Raw genomic sequence first — 15,164 nt, forward strand, 5'->3', positions numbered from 1 at the left:
GGAAGTAGACGAACCAGAAAGGTTTGGCTGCTTGGAAGAAAAGCCGAGATGCTTACTGGATTTCTTTGCTTTTGGTTAATGATAGTGGGATGAATACCTTTTATCTTTGTCTAAATAAAGAAACACGAGTAAATGCCCTGCCTTTTAGGTTCAAAACACTGGTTTGCTTCTACCAGAGAACTGGAAGGAGAAGAAATTGGGGACAATCAAGAAATAGTCCTATGTGTTCTTATTTTAAAGGCCTGCTGCATGTGCTTTTCTGGAAGCTAATGCGGATAAAGAGAAGAGGGAGGCTAGGCAAAGTCAGGGAATCTGTAGAAATGTTTAATTCTAGAATCAGGTGGGTTCATCCCAAACTCCTGTGTCTGGTTTTGCTTTTTTAATTATGTTAAAAATTGTGGTCCTGCTGTGCTATTTGTTCTCACTGATAGTCGCATGTTTTTCTTGTAGTATTCACTGGCCTATGCCTGCTTGAAGTTGGTAAATTACTCCTTCTTCTTCTGGTTGCCCTTTTATCTGAGTAACAACTTTGGATGGAAGGAGGCTGAAGCTGACAAGCTGTCCATTTGGTACGATGTTGGAGGAATTATAGGTAAGGCCAGATGCATCTTTTTCTGTAAAGGGAGTTACTCACTAGTAATATTTTACTGGGTTATGAAATCTGACATCCTTTAAAGTTTTATTACTTAGTCCACAGCCATTTTTCCTAAAGTGCCCAATCAGTAAACACACAAACTCTTAAAAAAAAAAAAAAAAAAAAAAAAGAATCCATAGAAAAGAAGAGCCAGCCCCCGGCAGCCCTGTGATTTATAGGGCTCTTGTTTCTCCGTTCTTTGTTTATGGATCAGTTCTTTTGTGTTGGGAAGCACAGCGATGTTTCCCTCCGTAAAGTGTAACCCTTTCGTACACTTGTAAGTGATATCTGAGCTCTAAAGCTAATCACATGCCAGGGATCCGAGTTAGAATGTGAATGTGTTCATTTGATCTATTTCCCACCACCTTTCCCACCACCCACACCAAAGAAGGGGAGATACTAGCTTAGTGTGTAGATTTTGTCAGACCATAGAGGTAGGAATAATAGCGGGATTAATTCCTATGCGCATTTTGCAGCTGTTTCATTGTACACAGCAGATTTTAATGGTAACTTTTTGCTATAGCTGGAAGTATAAACAAGTACGGGAGAAACTTTAAAACAAGACAGCGGTACGGACTGTGGTAGTGGGTGTTACTGCTGTTGCTGTGGCAAAACCTTAACATCTTTTCTGTGCTGTTTGGATTTAGAATTGTGGTAAGGCTAAACTGTCCTGAACACGTGAGAGCGGTGCATCCTCAGGCGATACCCTGTTATTTTACTTGAACTTGTCTGCCCTTAGCCTTAGATACAGAGCCAAAGGTGAGGCTGTCACCTTTAGACCTGCTCATACCTCTGGATCCTGCTGTCTGAGGAGGATGTACCAGATGTCCCATAGTCCCTAGAACTCGAAATGGGGCTGTATCTAAAGGTGACCTTGTTGTTTGAAGGATTCACATCACCTCTTTTTAAAGATCCTGGCCTGTGCATTATCACCAGACCATAATCACTGCATTTAATTTTAGTGAACATTTATTGGCTGCTACTAATAGCCTGTGAGGCATGGTCTTCAATGAATCATCTTTTTTTTGTTTGTTTGTTTAATGCTTATTTATTTTGGGAGAGAGAGAGAGAGAGAGAGAGAGCACACGTGCGTGAGTCAGGGGGAGGGGCAGAGGGCGGGCCTATGCACAAGAGAAAGAGGGAGAGACAGAGAGAGAGAATCCCAAGCAGGTTCTGTCAGAGCCATCCAGGAGCCCCTAATGAATCATCTTAAGACAATTTTTTTTAATGTTTATTTATTCTTGAGAGAGAGAGACAGAACGCAAGTGGGGGAGGGGCAGACACACACACACACACACACACACACACACACACACACACACACACACACACAGAATCCGAAGCAGGCTCCAGGCTCCCAGGTGTTAGCACAGAGCCCGACGTGGGGCTCAAAGTTACAAACTGAGAGATCATGACCTGAGCCGAAGTCGGACGCTTAACTGACTGAGCCACCCAGGCACCCCTGTATCTTTTAAAATAAAAAGCAGAAGAATTAGGAAAAGCCTTCACAGCTGGTTTGAAAAGGGAGAACAGCAAGAGACAGTGGGTGGTTTTGATGATTTTTCCTTATTTTGCTGTCTGATTCATGGTGTCCTGTCCCTGTCATCCATCACGGCAATTGACAGTCAGGCATTCTTCCTAAAAGGAAGCTCTGGTGGAAGCTTTTTAGGAGAGTCAGCCCTCTTTTTGGGTGGACCAGTCTCAGGATCCTATAGCAGGTAGAGGGTACATGGTGAATGAGTTTCAGGTAACTGAGCTACATGATAAACGATTTTGATTGTGATGGGCTCCTTGTGCTTCACAGGTGGAACTTTGCAAGGTTTCGTCTCTGACGTGTTACAGAAGAGAGCCCCGGTTTTAGCTCTGAGCCTGCTTCTGGCAGTTGGGTCCCTCGTTGGATACAGCCGTGAGTATTCCCTTGCAATTCAATTATTTTTCTGATCTCTTAGGACTCAGGCCTTTGCCATGAGTCAGCGATCAACGCCAGGGAGATCCTTGAGACCGGCTACAAAGGCTGATCCGAGACCTTTGTATGGTCCTGTAAAGGCCTGGTAAAAGTATCATCACGTAGTTTTATTTGTGTTGGGGAGGAAACTGGCATCTCTTCTGCTTTGTTGGTTTGTTTAAAAGCTTGCTTGGGAGTGTATATGCTTTGTTTGAGGGTAGGCTCCAGAGGGCCAGCATTAGAGGCAATAAAACAATAAAAGGGAAAGGGTTTCAAAAGAGGAGAGATGGTAATTAGTAGGTTTGGTATATGTCCCTTAAGATGCTGCTGAGAAGGGAGTAGAGTTTTTCCTTAGCTTTTAGAAGTCTCATTAGCTCGAGCACCAGCAAGTGGCAGACATTACAAATAAAAGTTGGGGCAGGCGGTGAAAGACTTGTAGCCCTTTGTTGTCTCTGGGAGTGATCTGTGAGGTCACCGAGATCCAGATCTTTGTGTGCTGTTCGGTGCGGGCCCGTGTAATCCGTTCTTAAAATCAGCACGCTGTTTCTGTGTCCCTCCTCTTAGGTTCTCCAAACGATAAGTCCATTAACGCACTTCTGATGGCGGTTACAGGTAAGTTGTGTGGCTCCGTTTCGTTATACTATTACTACTTCTCTGTAAATAAAAAGAAGAGAGGGAAACTGTGTGCTCTTTCAGTTTGAGTAATACTAACCCTTCGTTATGGAGAACTCACATGGTAAAAGGAAAACTGTCTACTTCAGATTCTGTTTCTCTGCTCTTATGTGACCTCTTCAGTCCTGTTGTTAGAGAAGCAGTCCCTTTTGACAGAGATTTTCTAGTACTTTTTTTTACTTTATTTTTTTTAAGTTTATTTATTTATTTATTTATTTTATTATTTTTTTTTAAAAATTTTAATGTTTATTTTGATTTTTGAGACAGAAAGAGACAGAGCATGAGTAGGGGTAGGGCAGAGAGAGAGAGGGAGACACAGAATCTGAAGCAGGCTCCAGGCTCCAAGCTGTCAGCACAGAGCCCGACGTGGGGCTCGAACCCACAGACCGTGAGATTATGACCTGAGCCAAAGCCGGATGCCCAACCGACTGAACCACCCAGGCGCCCCTAAGTGTATTTATTTTTGACAGAGAGAGAGATTGAGAGAGAGAGAGAGAGAGACAGAGCACGAGTGGGGGAGGGGCAGAGAGAGGGAGACAGAATCCGAAGCAGGCTCCAGGCTCTGAGCTGTCAGCACAGAGCCCGATGCGGGGCTCGAACTTGAGGACCGCGAGATCATGATCTGAGCCGAAGTTGGACGCTGAACCGATGGAGCCACCCAGGTGCCCCTCTAGTATTTTTTGATTGGCCTCAGCTTCCCCTGTTACTTCTAGAAGCGACTTAGGAAGATGGCACGTTAGAAACCAGTTCACCAGCTTTCAGTGTTGGAATTGGCCAATGTTTCTCCAGTGGAGCAGCAGATGAAACAGTTGAGTGTAATCAGGGCCGTGGTATGGAAAAATGACTTTTAAACTTTAGATCATACTCAGGAGAGTGAGAGCTGCTCATGATACGTGAGGCACATGGAGCTCATTCCAGCCGTGCGAACAGATTCACACGGGCCAGCCTCTGCTCAGTCCTCAGACAGCCTTGCGGGGGGCGGTGGCTGAGAAGAACCATCTGCGCCGCTTGTGGAGCTGCTTCTCTTCGCTCTTATTTTCAGTACGTGTGGTTGAATTTGGATAGTCAAATGCTCAGTTGATACAACTCTACCGTAGAAGTCGACAAGCGAGTGTAATTAGTTACTAATGAACGCAGCCTTTGCAACATTAGAAAGGTTGTATGTTTACTGTATTTTCTGTATCTTTGGCTTTTATGAAAATACACTGCCGTATCACATAATTCAAGTAGGACTTTCAGAAAAGCAGATGCCAACTAGTTTGAAGATGTCACTATCTGGGAGAGTGTTCATTTTTACTGGTTTCTTCTCCCCCCCCCCCCCCCCCCTTCACTGTTTCTCTTCAGCATATTGATTAAAATGTTGAGGAGTGCCTGGGTGGCTCAGTGGGTTAAGCATCCGACTTTGGCTCATAATCTCCATATGACCGTGAGGTCATAATCTCACGGCTCGTGAGTTCGAGCCCCACGTCAGGCTCTGTGCTCACAGCTCAGAGCCTGGAGCCTGCTTCTGTGTCTCCCTCTCTTTCTGCCCCTTCCCTGCTTACACTCTGTCTCTCTCTCTCTCAAAAATAAATAAACATTAAAAAAAATGTTTGGATAAGAGCTTATCTTGTCCAGTAGATTTCTAGTGGTGTTAAGAATAGTGTGTTAATGAGAACCTGTTTTGTTTATGACTTCAGGATTTTTTATTGGTGGACCTTCTAATATGATTAGCTCTGCTATTTCTGCGGACCTGGGTCACCAAGAGCTGATCCAAGGGAGCAGTGAGGCTTTGGCGACCGTCACAGGAATTGTTGATGGAACCGGAAGCATTGGAGCAGCGGTAGGCCAGGTGAGAGAACAGGAGAGGGGGTGAGACTGAGTGGCGAGTAGTCTCTCAATGGTCCAAGAGTTTACATCTGTCCACCGGGCCACAGTAGGTGGCACTCTAGTGCTATACAGGACACTTTCCCATAAAGCCTTATGTTGCTAATCTCCTCTGAGGTCAGCTAATGTGACCTGATATGGAAGGTCCTTCTGCGTTTTTTAGTTTCTTCTTCCCACTTTAATATCCAGATTCTTCCTGTCTGGAAATTAGCCGACACCTCATAAGACAGCTCTCAGTCCCAGTTTGCTGCTCCTTTCTTCCTAGCCTGAACTTGGCAGTCTGCGGGGCCCTGAGACACATGCTTCTCGTTATCCCCCACCTGGCATGCACACCCTACCTCCTCTCTCCTACCAGACACACGCGTTCTTCACGTGGATCCCTACCAGAAATCGCCACGGACTCTGGCAGCTGCTCTGAGTCATTTTCTCTGTTTCCAATGGCTGTGTCTCAAAGGGCGGTTCATTAAAGTCTTGGGTCAGGATCATCTAGGTGATTTATTAAAGTACAGAACGCTAAGCTTACCACGGGCTTGCTGATTTAGAACATAGAGATCTGCGTTTCAAAAAGCCTTCCTGGTGATTGTGATGCACTCTAAACTTGAGATCGTCTAGGCTAAGATTGGCCTACAATAAGTAGTCAGAACAACTCAAGTCGATCTTGTTTTGCTTAAATTCAACCTTTTCTTTGGGACAGTTGTGAGTCATGCCTCTCTTAGGTTATACTTTTCCAGCACATTGAGTGCTGCTTTTGCAAAAATAAGGATCAGAGAATCATCTGCATAGATAAAATAGTTGAAACTTTGGAAGTGAATGAGATGTTTAATGGGGAAGGAAAATATAGACAAAATCTCAGAGGCTGCCCAGTGGTCGAAGAAACAGGAAGTCAGCAGAGTGACGTGTAGGAAAGGGGAGGTGTTAGTCAGTAAGGTCATAGGTATAGAGAGGCCAGAGAAGGAGAATGGAATCGAAAACGCTCTTAGTTTTGACAGGTCATTATCGGACCTGAATATTGCTGTTTGGCTTGCTCTGTGGGGCTAGATCACCGATGCCAGATTGCTGGTGGTTAATGAGAGAAAAAGAATTGAGGAAGATAAGCCATCTTGATGCTTATCACTAGTCAGCCGTATCTTGTATATTTATTTGTGAATGTCTGACTCCCCCACCATGTTGTAAGCATCACGAGGGCAGCATTTTGCATTGTGTTCTGCTGTAGCCCCAGTACATAGAACAGTGCCTGGCACACAGTAGACCTTCCAGCATCTGTTGAGTTGTTGTAGAACGACTGATCGATGTGATTGATGTGCTTATTAGCATATTTGATGATGAGACTGAAGAGGAAGAAAAATCCAAGAAAAAGTAGGAGAAATTTGCTTACTTGATTGTGCTCTGGAATAGAAACCAAAGAATGCTGTTGGCTACCAGTTCAGAGGTCTTCGTGTTCATGTAAGCGATCAGGGGTGGTTGTATTGGACATCCTTTTCTGACACTGCTGTATTTCAGGTTCTCATTCTCACTGATGTTTTCTGCATTAATCAAGTAGGCATGTTATAATGAGCATTTCAAAGAGCTTATTTTTGTGTAGGGTGCCTCACCTGCCAGTATTTGGATCCCTAACTGTGTATGTGGGTTAGCGTTGGGTTTACTTTGGTGGTCAGGGAAGTGGGTCAGGAGTGAATCATTGTTAGTTTTATTCATTCCTCTTCCATGTTGATTTTTGAGTAATTTCCCATTGCTCGGGGCATGAAATCCCAAACTCTGTGACTTAATATCAGAAACTTGATGAGCTTTGTCCCAGCTCTCTTAACTTACCCTGAACAGCTTTCTTTCCCCACCTTTCCTTGACTTCACAAGAAAATTGCCCTCTCAGTTTCCATAGCACTTGGTGCTCACCTCTAACAGTGCTTGTCATGGGGCATCCCGCTTCCTGGTTTATCTGTCTGTGCCAGACTGCATTCCTTGCAAACAGGAACTGTTCCTTTCCTCCAATGCTTAGTGTGTTTACAACACACAGTAGGGGATCAGTAAGGTTAAATCGTGGTGTCTACCCAAGAAAAATGAGCACACGTGTCCACATGAACCCGTGTACACGTATGTTCATAGCTGGATTTTTCCTAACAGCTAAAAATTAGAAAAAACTCAAATGTTCACCAACTGAAGAATGGATGAACAAAATGTGGTGTATTCATTATGATGGAGTAGTATTTTTAAGAGGGTATCTGGCACTTAAAAGAGGATAGATGTTACGTAGATGGACCTAAAAAATATTATGCTAAGTGAGAGAAGCCAGTGACAAAAGACCACATACTGTAAATGATCTCATTCATGTGAGATATCCAAAATGGGCGAAAGAGAGTAGTGGTTGCCTGGGAGCAGGTGGGCCTGAGGAGTGACTACTGATAGGTACGAGGTCTCTTTGTGGGGGGGAGGGCGGGGTGGTGGTGGTGATAGAAATGGATGGGGCGCCTGGGTGGCGCAGTCGGTTAAGCGTCCGACTTCAGCCAGGTCACGATCTCGCGGTCCGGGAGTTCGAGCCCCGCGTCAGGCTCTGGGCTGATGGCTCAGAGCCTGGAGCCTGTTTCCGATTCTGTGTCTCCCTCTCTCTCTGTCCCTCCCCCGTTCATGCTCTGTCTCTCTCTGTCCCAAAAAAATAAATAAACGTTGGGAAAAAAAATTAAAAAAAAAAAAAAAGAAATGGCTTATAATTAGATTATGGTAATGGTTGCACAATTCTGTAAGTATACTCAAAACCATTGAGCTGCATGGGTGAACTTTATGTTATATAAGTTATACGTCAATAAAACTATTTAAAAGAAAGATAAAGTAACAGAAAGACACGGGGGCACTGCTCTGAGCTCTTTAATGAGCGACCAGATCTCATAGTTTCATAATCTAGGGTAAATCACTCACTTGTTTTGCTTTTTAATGTTTGTTTTTGAGAGTGAGAGAGAGAGAGAGAGACACAGAGTGCAAGTCAGGGAGGGGCAGGGAGAGAGGGAGACATAGAATCTGAAGCACGCTTCAGGCTCTGAGCTGTCAGCACAGAGGCCGATGCAGGGCTTGAACTCACAGGCAGTGAGATCGTGACCTGAGCCGAAGTCGGATGCTTAACGGAGCCACCCAGGCGCCCCTCACTTGTTTGGCTTTTAAATTTGTTTGCTTACGAATTTCACTGGTAGTGTGTGATGGAAGAACATGTGTGAAACTCACACCTGTGGTCGGTTGATTTTTGACAAGGGCACCAAGACCATTCAATGGGGAAAGAATGGTTTCTTCACCAAATGGTGCTGGGAAAACTGGATATTCACACACACAGAAGAATGAAGTTGGACCCTTGCCTTATAGCATAGACAAAAAATTAATGCAAAATGGATTAAATACCTAACTTTAAGAGCTAAAACCATGAAAACTCTTAGAAGAGGGGTGCCTGGGTGACTCAGTTGATTGAGGTCTCACTCTTGATTTCAGCTCAGGTTATGATCTCATGGTTTGTGGATCAAGCCCTGCTGTGGGTTCTGCGCTGACAGCATGGAGCCTGTTTGGTATTCTCTCTCTCTCCCTCTCCCTCTCTCTGCCCCTCCCTTGCTTACGTGTGCATGTGCGTGCACGAGCTCTCTCTCCCAAACATTAAAATAAATAAAAAACTCTTCAAGAAGAAATCATAGGGCGCCTGGGTGGCTCAGTCGGTTGAGCGTCCGACTTTGGCTTAGGTCATGATCTCACGGTCTGTGAGTTCGAGCCCCGCGTGGGGCTCTGTGCCGACAGCTCAGAGCCTGGAGCCTGCTTCGGATTCTGTGCCTCCCTCTCTCTGGCCCTCCCCCATTCATGATCTCTCTCTCTGTCTCAAAAAAAATAAAGGTTAAAAAAAATTAAAAAAAAAAAAGAAATCATAGTGACAAATCTTTATGACAAATGTGTACAAATGGCCAGTAAACACTTGTGAAGATTCTCAAGATCCTTCGTTATTAGGGAAATGCAAATAAAAAACACAGTGAGATGCCACTTCACACCTTTTAGGATGGCTGTAATTTAAAACAAGGACAACAACAACAGAAAATAACAAGTACCTATGAGGATGTGGAGAAGCTGGGACTCTTTGACATCGCTGGTGGGAATGTAGAATGGTGCAGCCACTCTGGAAGATGCTTTAGTGGTCCCTCAAATAGTGAAACATGGAATTACCATGTGACCCAGCAGTTCCGCTCCTAGGAATATACCTTAAAGAACTGAAAACAGGACTCACATGTTTGTATGCCAGTGTTCATTGCAGCATTGTTCATAATAGCCAAAAGGTGGAAACAATCCAAATGTTGATCAGCTGATGACTAGATAAATAAAATGTGGTGTGTCCACACCAGAGAATATTATTCAGCCATAAAAGGGGATGGTGTTCTGACACATGCTGCAACCTTGAAGACGGTATGCTCAGTGGAATAAGCCAGACACAAAAGGACAAATATTGTGTGATTCCACCTAACATGAAATATCTAGGACAGGCAAATTCTTAGAGATAGAAAGTAGATTAGAGGTTACCAGGGACTGGGGAGAAGGGGTGGTGGGGAGTTACTGCTTAATCGGTGCAGACTTTCTGTTTCGGGCGATGAAAATTTTTGGGAATAGATAGTGGTGATGGTTGTCCAACATTGTGAATGTACTCAATGCCTTTGAATCATACACTTAATGATGGGTAAAATGGCTAACTTTATGTTACATATATTTTATCAGAATTGAAAAAGAAGGTGGGTTAAACGCGAATGGATCCTTTTCGGCAATTGAAACAAAGTCAAAGAACATGCTGTAGAATGTTAAAACTGTACAGAAATCCTCTGCTTCAGTAACACAATCGAAAACGAACAGTACGCTTGGAAGACCAACTGTTTTTGAAAGCTTCAGTCACAGTACCTTTCACTGGAAGAAAGAATGATTAAATGGAAATGGCTTGAGGATGTTAATTTTCCTCTCTTAGTAGCAAAGTGAATACAAATAAACCTGAAGTCCTGTCATCTGCTCTGCAGTTTTTGTATTTGGACCCTGCCAGCTTACAAGATGAAGGCCAGGTATCTTTAAGTAGGAACACACACGTGAAAGCTTTGGAAACCGAAAACCATTCTACAAATCCTAACTCCCTTTCTGGAAGAGCTGTGTTTAATCCACCTTTCAGCTACTTCGTGTGATTAATTTATAAAGGATTATGTCGTAATTTCTTTTTCTCCCTTGTAGTATTTAGTGTCTTTGATCCAGGACAACCTGGGATGGATGTGGGTGTTCTACTTTTTCATTCTCATGGTAAGTGAGCGTGTGCCTTTTTTTTTTTTTTTTTTTAACTTGTAGTTTTTCTTACTAATTTAGTTCAAAGCATTTACTTAAATCTCTTCTTAAACTGGCAAAATTGCTGATGGGTTTTAATGACCCTGTGGTGAAAAGTAACATTTTATGAGTCTATGAGATACATTCTTTCAAGGTGGGAATGGGTCTTTAGTTTGCCCTTGATCTAAGCCTAATGAGTATTGTCATGTATAATTCCAAAAAAAAAAAAATTGGTGAGAGACTTGTTGAAAGTATCACCAACTGTTAACCGGTGTATTCTTCCCGGGTACTCTCTATCTGCTAAATATAATTTGGAATTCTGAAGGAAATTACAGTGTACCCCAAGCAACATCAGGCTCAAAAAGAAGCATTGCTGTAATTAATACCGTGGTGCGTCGGTTCTAAAACGATGAGAATCTCTTGATAAAATATTTGTCGTGCCTTGAACATTCTTGGCTGGAATTGTGTACTTTCTGGGAAATAGCCAATTCAGAATAAGGCCTTACCGTTTTAAAATGTTGCTGTCTGTTGAATAAGCATGTGACCTGACCTCTTACATTATTGGTGAGATGGTGCTCGAGACAGGTCTCCCTGAGAGAGTCTGGTGACAGCTTCATCCAGGAGGGGATGCATTTAATATCCCATTCCTAAATCTAGTGCATCCTGATTGGAGACAACCTCAGACAACCTGGGACCGTGCCCCAGGTCCAGGCACGGCCCTCCAGCCTCGTCCGAGGAGCCTGGAGTTCTCTGGAGCTGCCTCAAGGCTGCGTACTCTGCTGTCACAAAGGACGCTTCTCCTGCCTAACTGCCTTCTAGCTTCTGAAGACTGGACTGTGTGTCCCTGTGTTCCACTTCTGACATCTGTGCTAAATAGAGGCAGATATCTCCTTATAAACCTGCCGTGTGATCACACAAGAAATTGTACTAGAAAGAAAACTGGATCCATTATAAGAAACACGTTTTAAAGTGAGCTCCAGGGGCGCCTGGCTGGCTCTGTCAGTAGATCATGCGACTCTTGATCTTGGGGTCATGAGTTCAAGCCCCACATTGGGTTCAGAGATTACTTACTTACTTAAAAAAAATTAGGGGCACCTGGGTGGCTCAGTCGGTTGGGCGGCCGACTTCGGCTCAGGTCACGATCTCGCGGTCTGTGAGTTCGAGCCCCGCGTCGGGCTCTGTGCTGACCGCTCAGAGCCTGGAGCCTGTTTCAGATTCTGTGTCTCCCTCTCTCTCTGCCCCTCCCCCGTTCATGCTCTGTCTCTCTCTGTCTCAAAAATAAATAAACGTTAAAAAAAAAAAATTAAAAAAAAAATTAAAAAAATAAAAAGAAAGTGGGCTCTAGTATCGATTTTTTTGCTCTGCCTATGGCAAATCATTTAATTTGTGTACATTAGTTCTTTTTCTGGAGACTGTGTAACATTAAATTTAAAAAAATATATTAACTGTGATTTTTGGAATCATTTTTTCAATTCATTAAAGGTCAAGTTATCTTTGCACGCAGTCATAATGAATGCAATTGTCCAAATTCATTATTACGTTCAAAACATGGTGCTCTAACAGAATTCGTTAAATTGTCACTGCATATTTAATGCTTTTTTCTCTTCACAGACAAGTTGTACGATTCTATTTATCTCACCATTAATAGTGAGGGAAATACGCCATCTTACGCAAAGACGACAGGCTCGCTCACTGAGTGAGTGAGTGGTGCCTGCAGGAGAAAAGAACACTGGGAGACGCATCAGGACTCTTCTCTCTTTTAATTCACCCTATTTGGGCGTTGTCTTAAGAGCTCCAACGAAACCTCAGATCGGCAAGCCTCTTTCACCTTGTGACGCTGACGATTGGTGAAGGCTGGGCTGTTTTTCTGCACTACACAAATTATCGTGGATGATTTTATTGCTGTCGTTCCATAAACGTACTGAGTGGCCTATGAATCTGCCAGCGTCTTTACTTGGCCTGTTGAGATTTATCCTTTTCACCTTAAGTACTGTATTGGACCTGGAATGGATTCTCCAGCCCGGAAAGTTGAGTGACCATGAGACAGTTGCACATGGTTCGTATCAGTGACGGGCTCCATGAATAGGAAAGGATCATTGGATTTTGCTCTGATAATGAGTTTGCAGAGAGCGGCTCATCTTTGAAGCATCAAATCCTGGTCGAGTGCTCAAGCTGGATCAAGCGTAAGGCTGCCTTGGACAAAGAATCCCTTTGTTAAACTGTGGTGGGAAAATCACACTACATGGTGACTGGCTCGGTCACTCTGTATCTGATCTAAAGTTATTCAGCTCTGGATGCAGAAATATCTTCAAATTATCGTCAGCTCATTCTCTTCTGTCTTCATTCAAAATTTACTTCGATTCCTGGAAGTATTCAGTCTTCCTTTCAAGGACCATAAGGTACATCATCAGTTGTTGTGAACATTCCAAGGTGTAGCTCACAACTGAAGTACTCCACCCCAGATTTGCTGTCTGGGAACGTTAGGATCCACTAGGAAGCTAATCTCCTTAGCCCTGTTTTCAGAGAATTGATCTCTCTCACGACCGGGTTCCTTGAGTTACCTCAGCAGAAGACTAGAATTAGAGGAGAAACCTTTTGTCCTAGTAAGTGTTAGGTATGTGACCTTGAATCATATTAATGGGTTACTAGGGCCTGAGGACTAGGCATCTATTCTTTAGAAGTTTGTAGTGTGTATGTCTTCAAGGCTGTGAATTCTATACTAATTACCGATATGTTAAAGTCATTCTGTATATATATATGTATATTTTAAATTATGGACACAAACTAGGGGGAAAATGTGCAATTTTGAGGGCTGCCTAATTCACATTGGGATAGGGAATATTTTTCAGCTTCTTACTTTATACTGTAAAGTGTGATGTGTTTATGGACTTGTTAATGTTATTTAATCAAGCAGATTTCCAATCAGTTAATTGCTCATTACTGACAAAAAAGGGACAATATGAAACACAGGAAGGGAAAATAAACTGACTTTTGTAGTAAATATCTGTCCATCTGGTTATTTAAATATATACTCTGAGTTTCTTGTTCTAGAACGTGATTCGTGCCTTATGATTTCCTGCTGTTGACCATTTACTGACCCTACGGTGTTGCCAGAGTGTTCAGCTAGCCCCAGAAATGGCCCCATTTCTGTTACGTTCTGTGGACACTTTCCCTTCCCCTTTGTGTGAGATTATACTAAGTTTGGATGAGTTGCCTGATTGTAATTTAAGAGTTGTCCGTAGACGGATGCCATTTTTATGATTTAACCTCCTTCTGACATTTGGCTGTGAGTTTCCTCTCTGTCCGCATTATCAGTATGGTAGCATCTTTGTATCCTGACACCAACATTATTTTCTTACCCTGTTGAAACTCCGCTGGGTGAGTGTTCCCCTGACCTCTCTGTAGCTGTAGCCCCCAAGCTGTACGTATAATGAAATTATAAATAGGTAAGTGCTCGGCTCTGAACGAAAGCCTATATTGCATGATAGATAGATTTCCGTATTCTAGTTCTGGCCATCTACATAAGAATCAGCTTTAAAGAACTGCTAGTTTCACTTTCTTATTAATTTCCTTTCCCTTGACCATAGGGAAAGCTCATTTGGAAATGACAGCTTCTCTGGCAGCTACGTCTCGGATGCTCACGAGGTTGAGGAAGGTTATTCTGGCCTGCCCTTCCTAGTCATACTGTGTTTTCTTCTCTCCTGTGTAGTTTCAAAGGAAGAAAGTCTCCTCCCCGCTCCTGCTCATTCTGTTCCTTCCTGCTTCCTGGAAGACCAGAGTTGCTCAATAAATGTTCATGCAGGAAATGCCTGAGTGCCTGTCCTCTGTGTGCATCATGAACTCTGGGATGGAGGCTGCAGTGTGCTCTCATCTGCTTCCTCCTTCCTTTCTCCTTAAAAACCTCCAGAAGCCCCAGGGATGCCTGTGGCTCAGTCAGTTGAACATCCGGCTCTTGGTTTTGGCTCAGGTCATGATCCCAGGGTTGTGGGATAGAGCCGCACGTGGGGCTCCCCGCTGAACATGGAGCCTGTTGAAGATTCTGTCTCCCGCTGCCCCTGTCCCCCGCTCCCTCTCTGTCTCTCACTCTAAAGAAAACAAAACAAAAACCTCCAGAAGTCCTCTCTGCCTCCTAGATAAATAACTGATAAAGCCTTTTCTTATCCCTACTAGTTCTACTGATTCCTATCCTATTTTTCTTTTCACAGTCAAACCCTTTGAGTTAATGGATGGTTATCTGCTGCCTTTCTGGCTGTTGTTGTTGTTGTTCTGATTCTTGTTATTCTGATATAATTATCAACAGTACATCCCTTCTCTACAAGTGCCCCAGTTTAATTTTTTTTTTTAACATTTATTTATTTTTGACAGAGAGAGACAGAGCAAGCGGGGAAGGGACAGAGAGAGAGGGAGACACAGAATCCCAAGCAGGCTCCAGGCTCTGAGCTGTCAGCACAGAGCCCGATGAGGGGCTCAAGCTCATGAGCCGTGAGATCATGACCTGAGGCAAAGTTGGACGCTTAACCGACTGAGCCACCCAGCTGTCCCCAAATGCCCCAGTTTAGACACCATATCCTTACCCTCCAGCCTCTTATTTCATCACCTACAGACACCGTACATCTGAAGATCATTAAATATGGAGATCTCTTTTCCTCATTTCTTATCTTTCTTATTTCCTCTCTTGTACTTGACATTGGTAATCACTTCATCTTCCCCTGGCCATTTTTTTCTCTGGCTTCGGTAGCATTT

At 43.5% G+C, this 15,164-nt stretch overlaps 1 protein-coding gene across 8 annotated transcripts in view; it reads left to right on the forward strand.

Annotated features, from left to right (window-relative positions):
• Positions 1-15,164, forward strand: part of SLC37A3 (solute carrier family 37 member 3) — a 157,347-nt gene that overhangs the window by 32,819 nt on the left and 109,364 nt on the right. For 7 of the 8 annotated variants that reach the window (XM_025929519.2, XM_086688712.1, XM_086688741.1 and 4 more), the window contains 6 exons: positions 451-592; positions 2,439-2,540; positions 3,144-3,191; positions 4,931-5,082; positions 10,335-10,400; positions 12,033-13,422. In XM_025929519.2, the coding sequence (XP_025785304.1) occupies positions 451-592; positions 2,439-2,540; positions 3,144-3,191; positions 4,931-5,082; positions 10,335-10,400; positions 12,033-12,125 (603 nt within the window). In that variant the 3' untranslated portion in view covers positions 12,126-13,422. Of the gene's footprint in view, positions 1-450; positions 593-2,438; positions 2,541-3,143; positions 3,192-4,930; positions 5,083-10,334; positions 10,401-12,032; positions 13,423-15,164 lie in introns of those variants that run through there. The other variant, XR_015244602.1, reaches the window with a different exon arrangement.

Source organism: Puma concolor, chromosome A2 (genome assembly GCF_028749965.1).
Source record: "Puma concolor isolate L17-30 chromosome A2, mPumCon1.1.hap2, whole genome shotgun sequence".
NCBI classification, from domain to species: Eukaryota; Metazoa; Chordata; class Mammalia; order Carnivora; family Felidae; genus Puma; species Puma concolor.